General features: G+C 46.6%; 2 protein-coding genes across 3 annotated transcripts; both read left to right on the forward strand.

Annotated features, from left to right (window-relative positions):
* The first annotated feature begins 5,596 nt into the window (after positions 1-5,596).
* PSME3 (proteasome activator subunit 3) lies at positions 5,597-13,816 on the forward strand. 2 transcript variants are annotated; one of them, XM_045526622.1, is made up of 12 exons: positions 6,037-6,102; positions 6,535-6,695; positions 6,784-6,816; positions 6,937-6,999; positions 7,202-7,306; positions 8,611-8,662; positions 9,620-9,732; positions 9,936-10,004; positions 10,139-10,206; positions 10,306-10,360; positions 10,484-10,570; positions 11,537-13,816. In XM_045526622.1, the coding sequence occupies exons 2-12, from the start codon at positions 6,621-6,623 to the stop codon at positions 11,615-11,617; spliced, it is 801 nt and encodes a 266-aa protein (XP_045382578.1). In that variant the 5' UTR covers positions 6,037-6,102; positions 6,535-6,620; the 3' UTR covers positions 11,618-13,816. The 2 variants fall into 2 exon arrangements, with proteins under 2 accessions (XP_045382579.1, XP_045382578.1); XM_045526623.1 differs by lacking the exon at positions 6,535-6,695 and having other exon boundaries at positions 5,597-6,102.
* Positions 13,817-14,114: 298 nt separating this feature from the next.
* On the forward strand, positions 14,115-19,652 carry AOC2 (amine oxidase copper containing 2). The gene is made up of 4 exons (XM_045526621.1): positions 14,115-16,261; positions 18,267-18,552; positions 18,791-18,920; positions 19,253-19,652. The coding sequence occupies exons 1-4, from the start codon at positions 14,674-14,676 to the stop codon at positions 19,517-19,519; spliced, it is 2,271 nt and encodes a 756-aa protein (XP_045382577.1). The 5' UTR covers positions 14,115-14,673; the 3' UTR covers positions 19,520-19,652.
* The last annotated feature ends 585 nt before the right edge of the window (positions 19,653-20,237 follow it).

Below are 20,237 nucleotides of genomic sequence, written 5' to 3' on the forward strand. Positions count from 1 at the left end.
CTTCTTGGTGACTTATTCAGTTATTCCCACTTCCAGAAGTGACTTTCATATTATTTTAAATGTATGTGGTCCTCTTATAATTGGTATTGGATGTGATATGTGGAACTAGATTGATTTTTCTCCTGGTATTGCTGACTAGTTAGAGATAGTCTTTGTAATCCTTCTTCCTCTTGGATTTTTCAGCATGAGACCTCCCTCTAGAGGAGATGACGGGAATGACCCCTAAAGAATTCTCACCTAGGCTTGGTGTGACTGGTTCATAGTCCTGCATTTCTTCCTGCTTGGCTGCCACTAACACCGTCTCAGACAGGTGTAGAGAAGTAACGGGCTTCTAGAGAAGTAGGGCAAATAGAGGTTACAACTGAGGGCTTAGAAGTCTAGACTGTCTGTGTTCAAAACCTATCTTTGCTATGCAGTGCTTAAGGGATTGTGAATAATCAACAACCCTAAGTCATTGATTCAACAAATATTTGTTGAGGACCTACTATGTGCCAGTCATTATTTTAGGTCTGGGAGGATACAATGGTGAATTGCTGTAAGAGTTTATAATCTGGAGGACAGAATTTGACAATAAACATGTAAACAATTGAATAAGATAATTTCAGATAAGGTAGGTATTATGGGTTAATTGTATCCTCCCCAAAAGATGTTGAAGTTCTAACTTCCAGTATCTGTGAATGCGACCGTATTTGGAAATAGAGTCTGGGCAGATGCTCAAGTTCACGAGGTCATTAGGGTGAGCACTAGTTCAATATGACTGGTGTCCTTATAAAAAGGGGCAATGTGGACACAGAGACATACTTGTACAGAGGGAAGATGATGTGAAGAGACTCAGGGTCATCTCCAAGCTGGGGAATACCTGAGGCTACCGGAAGCTAATAGAAAATTCTGGAACAGATTCTTCCTTAAAGCCTTCAGAAGGAGCATGTTCCTGCTGACACCTTAATTTTGGACTTCTGGCCTCCAGAACTGAGGCAATGAATTTCTCTTGTTCTATGCCGCTCAGTTTGTGGTACTTTGTTACAGCAGCCCTAGCAAACTAAAATAGCGGGCATGGTGGAAATAAAAGAGGATAATATGATAGAGTGAGTGGGGCAGGGTGGGTAGAGCTACTTCAACTGAGGGATTCAGGAAAACCTCTTATCTGGGAAACCATTGAGGGTGATAAGTAGGGAAGAGACATGATCTGGCCGATTTTTTTAAAAAACTATGTACTGAGGAATAAAATACATAGAGTAAAGGACACAAATCGTAAGTATACTTACAGCTCAATGAATTTTCACAAAATGGACATGCCAATGTAACCAGTACTCAACGCCCTCTCCCATGCTCCCTTCTAGTCGATACCCACCCCAAGGGTGGACAATATCCTCAATTCTAACACCATAGATTAGTTTTGACTGTATTTTTTAAACTTCATGTAAATGGAATCATACATTATGCATTCTCTTGTTGCTGGTTCTTTCACTCGATATTATTTCCATGAATTTAATCCATCTTGTTTATGTAGTTTTAGTTCATCCATTCTCAATACTTTTTCGTATGTCATTGTGTGACTGTATTAAAATCTAATTATCTATCCTACTGTCAAGGGGTAGATCCTCTTCTTAGGGAGAAAGTTTAAGCAGAGAAGAATAGAGGACATTAAGACTGAGTCCCAGAGCATGTCACATTAAGAAGCAAAGCAGGCCAGGCACGATGACTCATGCCTATAACCCTAGCACTTTGGGAGGCTGAGGCAGGAAGATCACTTAAAGCCAGGAGATCAAGACCAGTCTGGGCTGGGCGCGGTGGCTCACACCTGTAATCCTAGCCCTCTGGGAGGCCGAGGCGGGTGGATCGCTCGAGGTCAGGAGTTCGAGACCAGTCTGAGCGAGACCCCGTCTCTACTAAAAATAGAAAGAAATTATCTGGACAACTAAAAATATATACAGAGAGAAAATTAGCCGGGCATGGTGGTGCATGCCTGTAGTCCCAGCTACTCGGGAGGCTGAGGCAGTAGGATCGCTTAAGCCCAGGAGTTTGAGGTTGCTGTGAGCTAGGCTGATGCCACGGCACTTACTCTAGCCCGGGCAACAAAGTGAGACTGTCTCAAAAAAAAAAAAAAAAAAAAAACCAGTCTGGACAACATAGCGAGACTCTGTCTCTACAAAAAACAGAAAAATTAGCTGGGTGTGGTGGTGTACACTTGTAGTCCCAGCTACTCAGGAGGTTGAGGCAGGAGGATCACTTGAGCCCAGGAGTTTGAGGCTGCAGTGAGCTATGATGATGTCACTGCACTCTAGCCTGGGCAACAGAGTGAGACCCTGTCTCAAAACAAGCAAACAAAAAAAAGAAATGAAGCAGAGGAGGAAGAGCCAGCAAAGGAAATGGAAAAGTCACCATTGAGGTTGGAGGAAAATCAGAATATGTCACCATATGCGTTTTAAGAAGGCGATTGGTTAATGTGTTGAGTACCACTGAGAGGGTCAAGTAAGAAGAGAGGTGACTACTAGTGCTGTTAACATGGAAGTCATTGGTAACCTAACAAGAACTATCTCAGTGAGACAGTGGGGTTGGGAAGCCTGATGAGAATGGATTGGAGTAAATGGGGCAGGAGGAAGTAGAGTAAGAGACAATAAAATAATTCTTCCAAGAAGTCTCGCCATGAAGAAAAGCACAGAAAGGGAGTGATAGCTACAGAGGAACCTGTGTTCAAGGGAGGGTTTTCTCAAGATAGGAGATATTTGGCCGTGTTTGGAAAGGATCCAGCAGAGGACAAATGTGACATAGGAAAAAGAGAGGATAATCACTGGGGCACAGACATTGAGGAAGTGAAAGGGATGGAATCCAATGCACAAAAGGAAGAGCTGGGTTTTGATGTGAACAGGGATGTTTCCTTCAATGAAAGATGGGGAAAAGCAGAAAGTATTTGCAGGTTGGCAGATTTGGTAGTGAGATGATGAGATAGTTCTCATTTGCTTCTGTTTTCTCAATTAAGAATGAGTCCATACCAAAATATGAGGTAGAAGGGAAGGAATATTGGAAGTTTAGGGAGATGAAAAAGTATGACAGTCATTCAGAGTATGGGAGAGTAAACTCATCAGGAGCATGTAGGCAGTGTTGTGCATCCATTTGAGATTTGTGGACATGAATTTAAAGTGAGACCAGCTATCAGCGATCACATATGATTTATAAGCACCCAGAAATGAACAGTTTTTGTTAAATATAATGGTACCCTATGTTAGATCCAGAGCTGAGAGAGAGAGAGAGAGATGAAGCCTCATGTAGCAAAATACTGTTTATTTGAGTATCTGGCTGCAGATGGGTAGAGGCCAAAAAAAGCATCCACACAAGAAAAGGGGAGAGCCTTGGGTTTTATAGAGGGTTTTTCTAAGGAGAGTGAGCAACTGGGCTGGAACAGCCACTGTAATAAATTATTTTTAAACAAGGGGGAGGGATAAGGAAAGTAAGTTCCCCCCTTTTGCATTCCATGCCTTTATTTCCCTAGGGGTCTGGCAAAGGCTACCTGCCTAATACACCCCTAGGAAGGGGAGAGTGCTGGGTTTTATAGGAGGTTTGGATGGAAGTTTGGGGAGAGTGAATTCTTTAAGCCTAACACCCACCAGCTATTCACTGAATAAAAAAATGAGTGCAGTATTATATAAAACATTTGGATGGGGAGGAGAAAGGGAAATAAAGAATGTGTATCTGTCTTCTTATAACCTATTTGAAGGAGACAAAACATAATTATTTGGGAACAGGCATAGACATTAAAGTTTTCAAGTTGACATTCTAATTCTGAAAGAAATGCAGAATAAAAGCATACTTAAAATAGGGGAAGAATTCCTGCAGTTTCAGACCAGATCTAGTTCCTAGAGACATGTGTTAACAGAAAGCAGAGGTATTGGAATTCTCAGCTTGAAAAATAAACTAAAAAAAAAAAAAGAGAGAGAGAGAGAGAAAAAAAAAAAGAAAGCAGAGGTAAAAGGGGGAAAACCTGTTAGATGTTAATGAACAAGATGGATAGTATGAGCTATGTTCCATGCAGCCTTGAATAGGTAGAAAAGGACTTTGAGCTTGAAAGCAGGGATGAAAATAATTCCTGTAGTTTAAGGAGTGACCTCTTCATGCTAAGCACTAACAGACTGCTTATCTGACAATGGCAACTATTTATCTAGTGCCTGCCTTGTGTCTAGGCACTGTGCTAGCTGTTTTACATGTTATTTCTAATATTTACAAGAACCCTACAAAATTACATATTATTTATTAGTAATTATTAGATTCCATTTTATAGATGAGGGAATTGAGACTCAGTGTATCACTAATTGGCCCAAGAGTCCATAGTTAGTAAGGAGCTGAGGCAGGTTTCTGATTCCAAAGGCCATGGTCTTCTGTGCTGCATTTCATTTAATTGCATATTGCCCCCATCTCCCTAGCACTTAGTACAGAGGCAAGCCCAGGATAAATGTTCAGCAGCAAGAGTGACCCCAGAGTATAAATCTGATGACTTAATCTAACTGTTTCCTAACAACCCTACCCATCTGCACCGCTCTAGTCTTTCACCTTCTTCAACAAGACCACGTTTTTTCCTTCCCTACGGCACTGGCCTGAGTTGTACTCATACCTTTGAAGGCTCTTCTCACTCTTCCCAAGCTAACCCCTTTATTTCCTTTAGATCTCAGCTTAATTGTTTCTTGGTCAGAGAGGGCTTCTTTGGCTATTCTACCTAAAATAGATCCCTGGTATTCTCTATGTCAGCCATTTGTTTCCGAACATTTATCAAATTTTGCAATTAGTTGGTCAGTTTACTTTCTAGTGTCTTTCCAATATTAAGCCCCATGACGCCAGAGACCCTGAGTCTAGTCCCAGAGTTGTGCTGTTCAACACAGGAGCCATCAGCCACATATGGCTAGTACTGTTCTGCATACATGGTGCCTCCTTATTGAGATGTGCAGTTAAATGTACTAATAAAATACACACTGGATTTCAAAGACTTGGTATGAGAAAAGAATGTATAAGATCTCAATATTTTTAATATTGATTACATTTTGATATATTTTGATACATTGGGTTAATTATGACTAAAATTAATTTCACCTGTTTCTTTTACTTTTTTAATGTGGCTACTATAAGATTTTAACCTACATACGTGACTCACATATGTCTAGGCTCTGAGACAGTTACTAAGTGGAATAACCACTGTTGAGAGATACACGGAATGAATGAGTGAATGAAGAGATACAGTGTCAGGCTTCCATTAAGAAAATGAATACAGTATTGCCCTACAAGTTAGGAGATCTGAGCTCTGGTCCAAGATTTACCGGAAACGCTGTGTAGCCCCGCACAAGACCTACCTATCTGGGCGTCAATTCGCCCATCGGGTAGTTCAAGTTTGGAAGTTTATGAGAATCAGTGGCGGAGAAATGTACCAGAAAAGCCTGGCACAAAGGAACCTGTCTTCTGTTTGGTTCTAGTCTAAACACTTGAGCTTCGGCCAATGGGCGGAGGCAGCAGGAATCACAGACCAGAGCCCACTAACCCAGGACCCGGGCGGCCGGCTTCCTCGAGCCTACGTCATTGGAGCGCGACGGTGTGGTCCCTGGGGCTGCAGCGACTCAGAAGGTCCCTTCGCCGAAGAGTTCCGGGCCGCCAGAGCCTCGAACAGTTCCCGGGTCTCTTGGAAGCTCACTTCTCAGTAGACTGTCCTCCACCGCCCTCCCTTTTACTTCACTCCTACCTGGTCCAGGAGCCCCCAACTGGAGCGTCCAGAGCCGAGCCTCAGCGCGGCTGCGCAGGGCACGTGCGCATCCTTGCAGGAGTCCCGGCGATTGGCTGTAACGTAATTTCCGGAGTGAGCGGCGAAAGCCGGGAGGGCGAGCGAGAGAGCGAGCAGGCAGCAGGCAGCCGGCTGGCGGGCGGACGGACGGCACGGAGGGAGGGAGCGAACGAGCAGTGAGTGAGCCAGCGAGGGCGGCCGGGTCTCGAGGGCAGCCGCGATTCCTCAGGTCCCTCTGGCCCCCTCCCCGGAGCCCACAGCGCCTCCGGTCTCCAGCGGAGCGGACACGGCCCGGCCCGGCCATGGCCTCGTTGCTGAAGGTGGATCAGGAAGTGAAGCTCAAGGTAGCGGCACCGGCTCAGGCCTTTTTACCCCTCGCTTCCATCCCTCGGCAGGTCTGACCGGCTCTCCACGCCCCATGGCGTCTTTGTCTCCCTGGGGACACCAACTCTAAGCTTCCGCTTGGCTCAGCCCAGCCCCCAACTCCCGGGGACGGCATTGGGGTAAAAGATAATATAAGATGGCTTTCTGTACCGCGTCTGGTGATGGAGAGCCCCGGGGACACCTCTGCGGACACGTGTTGGACTCAGTGCTTTAAGCCAGTGACAGCTGGAAATTCCCCAACCCAGCAACGTCCCCGCCCCCCGACGCTGCAGCTGACCCTGCCCTTGGCGGCTAGCCTGCCTGTATTGTAGGCCAGGTCTGGGTGGGGGTTGGCACGTTTGTGAGCTCACATACCCCCTAACTACCTGTCTTTGCTTACCAAATTCAAACAGCTTCAGACACAGAGAGGGAGGAAGGGCGGGGAGAGGAGACAGGAGATAGGCGGGTGCTAGCCTTAGCCCTGCTTCCCTCTCCTGAGATGGAGAAATGGATCCTCAAAAAAATAAAGTATTTGCAGTCCGGGGGCCTCTCAGCTTCTCATTACAATTGCAAGGTGAGGGAAAGACAGCTGGATTTGGGATTCCCCATCCTGCCCTTACTTCTGTTGCCAGGTACTGAATTGGTCTCTTTGTTAATTTTAGGTTGATTCTTTCAGAGAGCGGATCACAAGTGAGGTGAGTGACAGAAATAGAAAAATGTGTTGGTTAATAGTTGGGAGTTTCCCAAGAGGAGACATCTGTAAAAAGAGACTTCCGCACAGTTATTGATTCAGCCATATTTTCCCTCCTCTTTAGGCAGAAGACTTGGTGGCAAATTTTTTCCCAAAGAAGTTGTTAGAACTTGATAGTTTTTTGAAGGTGAGAGACACTTTTCTTTCCTAAAATTCCCCAATTTTTTTGGCCCTGGTCTTTCTGTCAAAAGGGACAAATTGTGTTTTGATTCTATTATTATTTTTTTTGTCTTGTCAAGCTCTTTCATTTCTTCCCTTTCAAACGAAATACTTCTTTGTTCAGCTTGAAAAGAATAATGTTGTTTTGGGGGTGGGCATCTGTCTTGTAGGAACCAATCCTAAACATCCATGACCTAACTCAGATCCACTCGGACATGAATCTCCCAGTCCCTGACCCCATTCTTCTCACCAATAGCCATGATGGACTGGATGGTGTAAGTGTCCTATGTTTTTCTTTGTTTTCTTAAGCAATAGGTTCTCTGTGTCCACTATTTCCTGGGAAGTTTGAACATGTACAGAGGGGACAGTGGGATTTGGATCTGGGAACTAGGACTCAGTCTTACAGACGTGATAACTCCAATATACTCCTTTAATACCCTGATTTTCATTTATAAGATTAGGTGAATATGCTAATGCTACTCTCAGAGTTAGAGTGAATTTCAGATAGGACAAAACTAACTACAGGTTCCCTCAGGTTACCTAATTTTTCCTATGGCTCTGACAAGAAGACCTTACCTACCGTTGTTTCACTGTCTTAATTTTTGTTATGGGATGAGAAGTTCTTGCTATATAACTACAGTCCCTGTCTTTGCTGTGCATTTTTAGCACCTTGTCCTTATCAATATGTCCACATTCTATTATAACACTGATGACGCCATATTGTTCTTTGTCTGCGTTACTGTCTCACTGATAGAACATGTACATCTTGAAGGCAGGAACTGTCTTAATCATCTTTTTTAAAATTTTTTAAAAATCTTTTTGCTAAACATCCAATAATGCAATTAACCATCTTCGTATCACCCGTACCTAGCATTGATCCTGGTACACAGCAGGTGCTAAATACATGTTTGTTGATTGAATATTGTGTTTTTTTGTGAAACCAGAAGATTTATAAATAGTCTCTTAATTATCCTCACTCTGCCTTGATTGGTTCCTTTTTCCTATTGTTTATAGTATCTTCCCTTGTCCCCTAATGTGTTGTATTTCTTGAAAGGTTGGTCTTCCCAACTAGAGTATAAGTTGCTTTGTGGCAAGAACCTTTTCTTAAAGCCTTGTATGTACTTAAGAAATTGTGGCCGAGAGCTCACGCCTGTAATCCTACCACTCCGGGAGGCTGAGGCGGGTGGATCGCTCGAGGTCAGGAGTTCCCCGAGACCAGCCTGAGCAAGAGCGAGACCCCATCTCTACTAAAAATAGAAAGAAATTATCTGGCCAACTAAAAAAATATATATAGAAAAAATTAGCCAGGCATGGTGGCACATACCTGTAATCCCAGCTACTTGGGAGGCTGAGGCAGTAGGATCGCTTAAGCCCAGGAGTTTGAGGTTGCTGTGAGCTAGGCTGACGCCACGGCACTCACTCTAGCCGGGCAACAGAGTGAGACACTGTCTCAAAACAGAAATTGATTAATAAGACAACCTATGAGGTTGAGGAAGGTATTACGCTTACTTGAAGGGTATCTTGTGATGGGGATGTGGATGTCAAAGGCAGACTAATTCCTGCCTCTTTGTATCCTTAGCCTCCTTATAATAAGAAGCGAAGGTTGGATGAGTGTGAAGAGGCCTTCCAAGGTAAGAGCCACCCCCATCCCACCTCTTCTCACCCCATCTCCTGACCTGTAGCCCTGAGAAGCAGGATGGATATGGTGTTCTCCTGGCTAGGAAGCAAATTCTGATCTTATCTCCCAGAGTCAGTATTCCCAAATTCTCCAAACATGGTCATCATTTAGCGCTCTAAACCTAGTTTTCTAATAAACAGAGGGTTTGACTTAGCATAGACTACCAAGGGAGAGAGATTGGAGGTAGCCTCTACACATTTTAAATTTGTCACAGAAGTCCCAGTTCCGTGTTATTTGTTTTTTCTTCAGTAACAGTTGTTGTTACTGAAGTGGTGCAATGGCTCACGCTTATAATCCCAGTGGTTTGGGAGTCCAAGGCAGGAGAATCACTTTAGGCCAGGAGTTTGAGACCAGCCTGGGCAACATAGCGAGACCCTGTCACTACAAAAGATAAGAAAAATTAGCTCTAAGGCTAGCACCTGCCTATCTTCTGTCTCCTCTCCCCTCCCTTCCTCCCTCCCTCCCTGCGTCTGAAGCTGTGGTGGCACACGCCTGTAGTTCCAGCTACTCAGGAGGCTGAGACAAGAGGATTGCTTAAGCCCAGGAGTTCAAAGCTGCAGTGAGTTCAATCAGGCCACTGCACTCCAGCCTGGATGACAGAGCAAGACCCTGTCTCTAAAAAATGAAAAAAAAAAAAAAAAAGCAATTGTTGATACATTAAGTCTGTAAGGCATGTATTTACTTTAATGTTTTTATTCTTAAGACTTCTGGCATACTTTAGATGTTTATCTGTTGTTCTGTCGTTCCATACATTCTCCTTTTTCATCCTGATCATGGTGTCACGATAGGATTGTGACAAACAAAAGGCAGAGTTCGTAGTATTTTATAGGTCTGGGAAAGAAGAGAGAAAGGTAGGGGATGCTACAGCCTTCCCTCTACTCTAATCATTTGATCTTCACATTTCTAACAGGAACCAAGGTATTTGTGATGCCCAACGGGATGCTAAAAAGCAACCAGCAGCTGGTGGACATTATTGAGAAAGTGAAACCTGAGATCCGGCTGCTGATCGAGAAATGTAACACGGTGAGGCAGAGGCCAGTGTAGCCCCACTTGAACTATGAAAAATGATGAATGAGGGGCTGGAGGCGTGGGAGCTGGCAGACTAGGTGTCTTGACTCCTGAGTTCCTGGCATCTGGCCCCAGTAGCATGCATTGTGTACTTCATGGCTTCAGCAGAAAAGGCCACAATTTCCTCATGTATGTGTTTTGGTTCGCTCACCCTCCAGGTCAAAATGTGGGTACAGCTCCTGATTCCCAGGATAGAAGATGGGAACAACTTTGGGGTGTCCATTCAGGTAACGTGCTTGCATTACAAACTGGCATCTCCCGTGTATATCTCCCCTGCTTTGTTTTTCCTTTCGCTGTGGGACTGCTGTGGGGTGACGTGGAAGTGGCTTTTGACTAGCCTGCTTTTTTTCCTCCCCCCCAGGAGGAGACAGTTGCAGAACTAAGAACTGTTGAGAGTGAAGCTGCATCTTATCTGGACCAGATTTCTAGGTAGGGCTGCTTGGGCTTGCCCCAGGAATTGGAGGTTGGTGAGATGGTGGGCACTGTCAAGGGTCTCCTGCAGCTTCCTCCTCTTCTCTCTTCTTCCAGATATTATATTACAAGAGCCAAATTGGTTTCTAAAATAGCTAAATATCCCCATGTGGTAAGTAAGGGTTTTGTGGCCTGAGGGTGGATTGGCTGGATAGGGAGAAGTGACCATTCCTGGGAAGGAGCTGTGGTCAGTTGGGCCTTGGGGACTAGCTTTTTCCTCTGTCTCTCCTTACAGGAGGACTATCGTCGCACCGTGACAGAGATTGATGAGAAAGAATATATCAGCCTTCGGCTCATCATATCAGAGCTGAGGAATCAGTATGTGAGTAACCTTGGTCCTTGGCCACAGTTGCCCTGGCTTCTTAGTTCCGTTGATAATTTCCTTGAAACTCTCTAGGGGTTGAGATGGGGATCAGAGGTAAAATGAGTAGAACAAATATTGCTCGTCAACTGAGTGTTCAAAACCATGAAATCATTGGGAGTGCCTAGCTGGGTTTTCCCCTCTTTCCACCTGGGTAGGGGTGGGCAATATAATATAAAAGTTAAGATGTCGGTGTTTAATATAATATACAATTTGTTCAAGGCCACACATTACAGGTACAGCCTGGTTCCAAACCAGAGTCAGATAGCCTTAGGTTTGGAACCAGGCTCTACCTTGTAATGTATGACCTTGAACAAATTGTTCAAGCTTAAACTTCAGTTTCTTTCTAAATGGGATTTTGAGGAGAGTACTGCACAAAAATGGGTTTTTAAAAATAAATGACATAAAAACAAACAAAAAAAGTGATGTAACGGACTTAGCGTGATTCTCAGTATATTAAGTGCTCAATACACATTAGTTGTTATTAGACACTTGGGGCCTTGGAAATGCCCAGTTGTGTCCAGTTGTGTGAGAAAGGTGGTACAGCCACCCTGAATGCAGGCTCCAGAGAGAGAGTGGGGTTACACTAAGTCCGCACTTAAGATCAGTCATTCCTAGGTTCTTGGAAACTGCAACTTTATGGGAAACAATGTATAACAAAATCAGTTTATTTTTCATCAACATTATAACATTGAACAAAATGACTGTTTGAAACCACCTTATTCAAGGACCTACTGCATGTTGTTTTGCTCAAAATAGCAGTTACCAAGAACCCGTCTATGATATTAAGGACTTTCTGTGTGGAAATGGGAATGATTGCTTGAGGATTTGTTGGGGGTGGGGGGTGGGGCCTTGTTTTCTTGGTGAGGTAGGGGTTGATTCCCCCGATTCCCCAGGTTGTGATTCCCATGATCCCTCTTCTCCCAGGTCACTCTACATGACATGATTCTGAAAAATATTGAGAAGATCAAACGGCCCCGGAGCAGCAATGCAGAGACACTGTACTGAGGCCAGGGCCAGGGCCAGGGGACTCTGTGAGTCTGGCTCAAGACCGACATTGCCTTGGTTTGTTACATGACTATCGTGATGGGGAAACTGGCTGGAAATAGTAATCACACCTCTCTGTTTTTAGTTAGAGTCTAATGAAACTCTCATCTAGTTCTGTGATGTGTTTACCTCTTTTTTCAGGCCTCAGGAACTCTTCTATTTCCTTCCCTAATACCCGAAACCCAACGTGTCCTAATTTCTGGAGACCTCCAGGTTTGTGTGTGCAGGATATTGGCACAAGAATACTTGTGTTCTCTCTCCTCTCTCCCTCCTGTGTCTTGGGCTTTGTGTTTTCTTCCTTTTGATGATTAGTTGGTTAGAAGCTGAGGGAACTGGAAGGAAAGTGCTAGGTGTTTTTTAGGAACTGGGGTGACATGGGGACTAGCTTCTCTCTTCCTCATATCAGGTTAGTGTCTCTTGCCTCTGTGGGACATTGAATCCTCCCTGCCACAGTTGCCCTGGTGATGACTTAGGGTTTTCCATCTACATACATCCCACCTTGAACCTGATCATGACAAGGAATACCTTAGGCCTTCAGCCGAGTCCCTAGCTCCTTCAGATGTTTTTATAACGGGGATTTTCACATACACTTATGTGTGTGCATATATATACCCACAGAGACATGCACACACACTGCTTCCAACTCTTTACCCCACATACCCTCCCCCCTCCATGATATGACCCCTGTCACACACATACCTTTCAGGAGGTGATAGTTGTCTTAGATATCATCCACCCAGACATAAGTGCCGTGCCCATCCTCCCTCCTGAAATTGGAGCTTTCTGGTGCCCGGGGGGAGTTGGAGGAGAACCAAGAGATGAGAAGCAGAGGAGTTGGGGAAGGCCTTTTCCTCTGTGATTGGGGCCCTTATTGGCCTTATTGCAAAGGCTCCTGTGACTCCTGGTTGCCTTTTCCCAGGCCAGTTGTAAATTGGGGTGGGAGTGTCTGCAACTGTGAGGTCCAGATGCTGCTGCTCCTGTTGGGCTTTCCCTTTGGGAAATATATCTCTTATTTATAGTATTGTGCGTGCTTCCAGGGAAAGCAGTCATTTGTGTGTATATGTGCACGTATACACACACACACACGTACACATTGTATATGTGGACATATACTGGGCAGGTCAAAACCCATAGAAGAGTTGCCTCCTATCTCTTGAATCTTCCAGAAATATCACTTATTGTTACAGTTTTTATGTTAACCCTCATTAGCCCCCAGCTTTTTATTCTACCAGTGCTGGAGAGTCGACGTCTGCAGTCAGCCTGCCAGTGACTCTCCATGTCTGTTTCTGACTTTTATTCTTCCCGTCTCTGTCTTCCAACCCCCAATCATATTTCCATCTGGGATGCATCATTTTTACTCCCAATATTCTGTAGAGAAGGAGTCAGGATGCTGTCTTCCCATGAATAGTATTCAGTAACAAACCAATTGCATTTTAGTTGGGCAGTGCCCCTACCCATCCTACAGATCCCTTCCAGCTAAAACCCTTCCCTCCTCCCACCATGTGTTTCTCAGTTGCCCTTTTTATTTGTTGGATTGTTCCGCTGCCCCTCTTCCTCACCCTACCACCCTTGGATCATAATGTAAAATTCTTTTACCATGTCAAGAAATTATTAAAAATACAGGTACTTTGACCTCTTTCTAAAGCCGCAGACCCTGGTGCAATGCTCTGGTGGCTAGGGACATACTCACACTCATGTGTGCACATTGGGACACCCCCCTCCACAGACACCTCTAGCCCACCCTATTTTGCGTCCCTGTGCCAGTGAAGCTGCCTCTTTTCTCTGGGATAGTGGAAAGACTAAGGCTTCTGTCTACCAAGCAAGAGTGGGTCCTTCATTTGTGTTCAGTCTGAATTATGTGAAAGTTAGCTCTTCCCAAACCTAAGCTGCCTCGTCTCCGTACCTTTCAAGACCCTAGTTCCTTCCTTGCCCGGTTATACCCATGAATGCCAGTAGAGGCTGCTGTAGTTCCATGTGTAGGGAACTACCTGCTTCAAGGCATACCCTACCCAGTCATTTTCTTTACCTTGTACTAATTCTCCTCTCTGAATAATGTCTTAAATTTCTTGAGGAGACTCCTGGTCCTGGTTTTCAAATTACTTGGAGGGCTGCCTACCTAGGAACCTATGTCCCTCTGAAATAAAGTTTTCTCCACTTCCACTTGCAAGTAGCCTTCTGGTTTCCAATAATACCCTTATTGTCTCTGCAAAAAGAGTTTTAAGGTCTTGAACAATGAAGGAACAAACATCTGCTCCGTTCCATTTCAGAAATGAGTACCAAAAGCTAGGACTTTGTGAAAGTCTGCCCTGTGTCAGACCTGATGTGCATGATCACGTTTAATCTTCATGAATCTATAGGGTAGTTTTATCCATTCTTTACAGGTGAGACGCAAGATTAATATCTCCCCTGAGGTCACACAGCTTAGGGACCTGCTTTGGTGTACAGATCTGATTGCTAATCCCCGCCCTCAACTACTCCTTTCTCACTGCCTAGATACAAAAGGCCTGAGACTAAATCAAGGGCTTGGCATTATGCCACAGGCAAAATTCAGTGCTTACTACTGAACTGGGCAGTGAATCCTGGAACTGCTGGGGTGCAGCATGTGCCAGGAGGTAGGAAAGTGGACAGTTTAGTGCCTGCATGCAGGACTAGATTGGGATCTGAGGTTTGCATTCTTCCTCAGACCCATTCTGGGTGGAAGGTGGACTGTAGTGTTGTTAATCAGATGCCCTGTCATTTGATCTAAATGATGGGAATCAGTAGTTGGTACTGACTGCTACTAGTAAGAGTTCAGGGGCAAAGAAGAGGCTGTGCATGTGGAAGTAATGCCTTGAGTCAAACCGCAGGACAGAAAATTGGAACAGAATTACATAAATCAAGGTCAAAAATTTCCTGTCCAGCCCACGGGGTGGAGTTTGCTCCATTCCTCTCCATCCTAGTGAATATAAACCTGACTTGATGTCGGTAACTGGAAGGAGCAGCTGGTAGGACTCTGATTTCAGCTCTCAGCATCCACCATGAATCTCAAGATAGTCTTGGCGTTCCTGGCACTGTCCCTCATTACCATCTTTGCCCTGGCCTATGTCTTGCTGACCAGCCAAGGTGGTTCCAGCCAGCCTCCCCGCTGCCCCTCTGTATCCCACAGGGCCCAGCCCAGGTCACACCCTGGCCAGAGCCAGCTGTTTGCAGACCTGAGCAGAGAGGAGCTGACGGCTGTGATGAACTTTCTGACCAAGCAGCTGGGGCCACGGCTGGTGGATGCAGACCAGGCCCAGTCTTCGGACAACTGTGTCTTCTCAGTAGAGCTGCAGCTGCCCCCCAAGGCTGCAGCCCTGGCCCACCTGGACAGGGGGATCTCCCCACCTGCCCGGGAGGCTCTGGCCATCATTTTATTTGGTGGACAACCCCAGCCCAATGTGAGTGAGCTGGTGGTGGGGCCGCTGCCTCACCCCTCCTACATGCGGGACGTGACCGTGGAGCGTCATGGAGGCCCCCTGCCCTATCACCGACGCCCCATGCTGAGAACCGAGTTTACCCAAATGTGGAGGCATTTGAAAGAGGTCGAGCTACCCAAGGCACCCATCTTCCTGGCTTCTGTCTTCAACTACAACGGCTCTACTTTGATACCTCTGCATGCCACCCCTCGTGGCTTACGCTCAGGGGACCGAGCTACCTGGATAGCTCTCTACCATAACATCTCAGGTGTTGGTATTTTCCTTCACCCTGTGGGGCTGGAGCTACTGCTAGACCACAGGGCCCTGGACCCTGCCCACTGGGCTGTCCAACAGGTCTTCTATCTTGGGCACTACTATGCAGACTTGGGCCAATTGGAATGGGAGTTTAAGGCTGGCCGGCTGGAAGTGGTTAGAGTCCCTCTACCCTCACCAAATGGGGCTTCATCCCTGAGGTCCCGTATCACCCCAGGTCCTCTTCCCCCTCTTCAGTTCTCACCCCAGGGTTCCCAATACAGTGTACAAGGGAACCTGGTGGTGTCCTCCCTCTGGATGTTTACCTTTGGCCATGGGGTGTTCAGTGGCATGAGGCTTTTTGATATTCGGTTCAAGGGCGAGCGAGTGGCCTATGAAATCAGTGTCCAGGAGTGTCTGTCTGTCTATGGTGCCGATTCACCCAAGACGATGGTAACTCGGTATTTGGATAGCAGCTATGGGCTTGGCCGTAATAGCCGAGGCTTGGTGCGGGGAGTGGACTGCCCCTATCAAGCCACGATGGTGGACATCCATATATTAGTGGGCAAAGGGGCAATCCAACTGCTTCCAGGGGCTGTGTGTGTATTTGAGGAGGCCCAGGGACTGCCTCTTCGAAGGCACCACAATTACATTGGGAGTCATTTCTACGGGGGTTTGGCCAGCTCAGCCCTTGTGGTCAGGTCTGTGTCATCTGTGGGTAACTATGACTACATTTGGGACTTTGTGTTGCACCCAAATGGGGCACTTGAAGGGCGGGTCCATGCTACGGGCTATGTCAACACAGCTTTCCTGAGTGGGGGAGAGGACAGCCTCCTCTTTGGGAACCGTGTAGGGGAACGTGTGCTAGGGGCAGTGCACACCCACGCCTTCCACTTCAAGCTGGACCTGGATGTGGCAGGTAAGTGCTGAGGGATGATGGTGGAGGGTTGCAGGTGGGTGGAGGGAAGGGAACCCCCTAGATCAAGCTGAGATCTCTGAAAGAGGCAAGAGCAGGGGTGCCAGCAACAGAGCAGGGACAAGTGCAGTGTATCCAACTGCAATCAGCCTGACACTGAGCTGCTGGGTATCTGGCAAAAGGTGAAAGGGTTCCCCTGCCCAGCCCCAATCCCCCAGTCCCCTCTGCCTTGCTGCAATTGCGAAACTAGTTTAAATGTGATGGCTGTGCTTGCCTGCCATAGCCTTGAGTGACGCTAGGTGGGTGAATTGGCCTGTCTGAGGCTGGCTGGGGCTGGAGTTGGGACACTGCTTCCTAATTCTGAGGGTCAGTGGGGATGGGGAGGGCAGGGGCCCAGCAGAGGTTGGAAGGAGTCTGTCTAAAGAGTTTTCAGGGTAGGGGTGGACCTGGGGCATGGGAAGTAGGGAGTGCCATAGCTGGGGGGTGGCCCCATACAATAGTGCCACTCTCCTCTCCTCGTGGGGAGGGCCATCCCCTTCCTGTCACCACAATGGACTTTCCAGGGACCTGGCAGGCATGGGTTAGGCTTGCTGCAGGTATAGAAAGAGATTTCTCGAGTAGGGCTCAAAGCACAAAGAGGACTTGCTGCTCCTGACATTCTGTTGACAGAAAATGATCTTACCAAATCACACTTTTAGATCCACAAAGAATATTAGGAATTCACCTCCATTTTACAGTTGGGAAATTGAGGGCGGAAGAGGAGATGGGGCAGACAGAAAGTGACTGCACAAGTATTTCACAATGGAACTAAGCATATTTCTTGTGAAACGTTTTCTTGTCCTCTTGAGTATGAAGACGTGTGTGTGTGTGTGTGTGTGCACATGCACACGTGTACACACACATGCACTTGTGTTTGCCTTTGCAATGGGGGTGCAGGGGAGGGAGAACTAAGAAAGTAACAGGATTGAAATGATCATACTGTTATCTAGATTACTCTTTGACGTATTTGGATTATGACTATTCTGATTGGAGGTTTCCCTTCAGCATTTTTGGCATTACAGACCTTGTTTGGGAAGTAACATTAGGTAACATTTGTGGGATCCCTAATGTGTGCAGCCCCGGCTGGTGCTGTGGGGCCAGAGAAGCAGTGTCGGAGAAAGGCCAGCACACAGGACCACGACCTGCAGAGGCACTGGCTTCAGTGGAGCAAGCACCTCCTGTGCCAGGTACCCCCATATAGGCCTTCCCATTTAAAGGAAGCAACAATCCGGACCTGCAGGAAAAAAATGTATGACCACATGCTGAGCTGGGTGATGCAGGTTATGGATGCAGTAGAATTCCAAAAAGCTCCCAGAAAATTTAAAGATAAGAATCTGCTCACTTCCAAAAATGATTGAAAGTACTCCCAGCTTTATTGAGAGACAGTGAAGTCTCAGAACTGGGAGGAGTATGCGGGGGACCATGGAAGGGGATTGAGTTTTTCCACCTAGCTTCTCCACAATAAATAATCATTTTCCCTTTTATAATCACAAAAATATCACTAATCAACTGCATGTGCTTTTCCGTTTGTTGGGCACAGCCATAGAACAGTGTATGGATTTGGAAAGTAAGAATCAGAGAAGCGAATTGGTCCAGGTTCTAATTTAGTAGACCCATGCTAACAGGACTCTCTGCAGTGATAGAAATGTTGTATATCTGTGCTATGAAACAATAGCCACTAGCCACATGTGGCAACTGGGCACTTTAAATGTGGCTAGTATGACTGAGTAACTGAATTTTCAATATAAATTTAATTAGCCACATGGGACTTGTGGTTACCCTATTGGAGAGGGCAAGTTAGGAGAAGACAGGGTACCACTCGCCCAGACTGGGCTCCCAGCACAGCGCTCTCTGCTGCCTCTCTCTGCTGCCTTTTGTCAGGCGGTGCAGTGAGCATCGTGGGGAAGACAGGCCTGTTGGAATAGCCCTACCTGGTGTGGAACTCCTCTCCCTTCCCTCACCCTGGCAGGGCTGAAAAACTGGGTGGTAGCCGAAGATGTGGTGTTTAAACCTGTGGCCGCCCCCTGGAGCCCAGAGCACCGGCTGCAGCGCCCACAGCTGACTCGGCAGGTTCTGGCAAGAGAAGACCTGACAGCTTTTTCCTTGGGAAGCCCCCTTCCCCGCTACCTTTACCTGGCTGGCAACCAGACTAACGCCTGGGGTCACCAGCGTGGGTACCGAATCCAGATCCACAGCCCCCTCGGCGTACACATGCCCTTGGAGAGCGACATGGAGAGGGCCCTTAGCTGGGGGAGGTGAGGAGGGCCCTGGGCAGTGGGTAGAAGGGAAAGCCTGGCCCTCTCCCCTATCCCAGCCCTTGGAGACCCCAACTCAGTATCCCTAGCTTACCATTTGTCGCTATACCTCCCCTCAGATCCCAGTAGATACAGGGTGGGAAATGGTCTCACAAAGAATCTGATCCAAAGGACTTCTGGGCCAGTAAATGCCCTTGACATTTTCCAACACCACCTTCCCACAACAATTCCTGGTCAGGTATCAGCTCGTGGTAACCCAGAGGAAGGAGGAGGAGTCGCAGAGCAGCAGCATCTATTACCAGAATGACATCTGGACACCCACTGTGGCCTTCGCTGACTTCATCAACAATGAAACCCTCTTAGGAGAGGTTGGTAGCCCTTGGGGACAGAGGAGAGGGGCTCCTCTGTGCCTGGCATCTTGGCTGCCCAGCCTCTAGCCATAGGTTAGAGGGAATGATAGATTTCCAGTTCTTAGGTTCAGGGGCCTAGAAGTTTCCTAATGACCAACTCAGATCACCCCTCCTGGGATGAGATTAGCTATGGGAAGAACACTGACCCCCACCCCCACTTCCCTGTTGTGTAGGCATGAGGCTGGGCAGAGGCAGAAGCCAGGCTGAGGCTGGAGGGTGGGGATTGTAGCCGAAGGGTGGTTCTTTGGGTCTTGCTTCCTTAGTCCTCCAGTTCCTCCCTCTTCCTGCAGGATCTGGTGGCTTGGGTTACAGCCAGCTTCCTGCACATTCCCCATGCTGAGGACATCCCCAACACCGTGACTCTGGGGAACAGAGTTGGCTTCTTGCTCCGGCCCTATAACTTCTTTGATGAGGACCCTTCCATCTTTTCCCCTGGTAGCGTCTACTTTGAGAGGGGCCAGGATACTGGGCTCTGCAGTGTCAACCCTGTGGCCTGCCTACCCCACCTGGCAGCCTGTGTCCCAGACTTGCCCCCTTTCTCTTACCAAGGCTTCTAACCCTGGTTGGGGAGTGGAGAGGGTTAGACATATGTACCTTCCTCTCTGTTTCCACTTTCTGTTCCCCGTCTTTTTTATTTTTTAGACAGGGTCTTGTTCTGTCACCCAGGATGGAGTGCAGTGGTGTCATCATAACTCACTGCAGCCTCAATTCCTGGGGCTCAAGCAATCCTCCTGCCTCAGCCTCCCAAGTAGCTGGGACTACAGGAGCACACTACCATACTTGGCTAATTTTTCTTATTTTCTTGTAGAGGTGGGGCCTCACTATGTTGCCCAGGCTGGTCTCAAGAGATGCTCCCACCTGAGCCTTTCAGCCTCACAAAATGCTGGGCATGTTCCCTGTGTTTTTATCACACCTGCCACCCTGACTCCCACCCTCTCAATGTTTCTTAGGAAACAACCTCCTGCCACACTAACTCCCCACAAATCCCCATATATCCCTTTGGTTAATTCTTATTTTCTGTTCGTTTTTTTAAAATGATAAATTATAAAAAATGATTTTAAAATATTCGAGGACACCATAAATCCTACCACTCAGAAATAGCTGCTGTTCACATTATACCAGACATTTCTTCATGCATGTGCATTGAAAAGGAAGCGTAGATAGAATTTTGTAAGACAGATGTTATGTGTAATTTATAATAAAAAAAATTACAAGAATTTTATTTGAGTTTATTCTATTTGTTTATGTATCTAGAGTCCCTGGAGACTATTAAGG

Source organism: Lemur catta, chromosome 15 (assembly GCF_020740605.2).
Source record: "Lemur catta isolate mLemCat1 chromosome 15, mLemCat1.pri, whole genome shotgun sequence".
Taxonomy (NCBI): Eukaryota; Metazoa; Chordata; class Mammalia; order Primates; family Lemuridae; genus Lemur; species Lemur catta.

Bases quoted from the DNA above. Each gene is read 5' to 3' on its own strand.
- PSME3 (XM_045526622.1), top strand. From the start codon at position 6,621: ATGGAGAAATGGATCCTCAAAAAAATAAAGTATTTGCAGTCCGGGGGC. The intron at 7,307-8,610 runs GTAAGTGTCCTA...TTGTATCCTTAG, and splicing joins GCCATGATGGACTGGATGGT to CCTCCTTATAATAAGAAGCG. The intron at 10,361-10,483 runs GTAAGTAAGGGT...CTCTCCTTACAG, and splicing joins TAGCTAAATATCCCCATGTG to GAGGACTATCGTCGCACCGT.
- AOC2 (XM_045526621.1), top strand. From the start codon at position 14,674: ATGAATCTCAAGATAGTCTTGGCGTTCCTGGCACTGTCCCTCATTACC. The intron at 16,262-18,266 runs GTAAGTGCTGAG...TCACCCTGGCAG, and splicing joins GCTGGACCTGGATGTGGCAG to GGCTGAAAAACTGGGTGGTA. The intron at 18,921-19,252 runs GTTGGTAGCCCT...CTCTTCCTGCAG, and splicing joins ATGAAACCCTCTTAGGAGAG to GATCTGGTGGCTTGGGTTAC.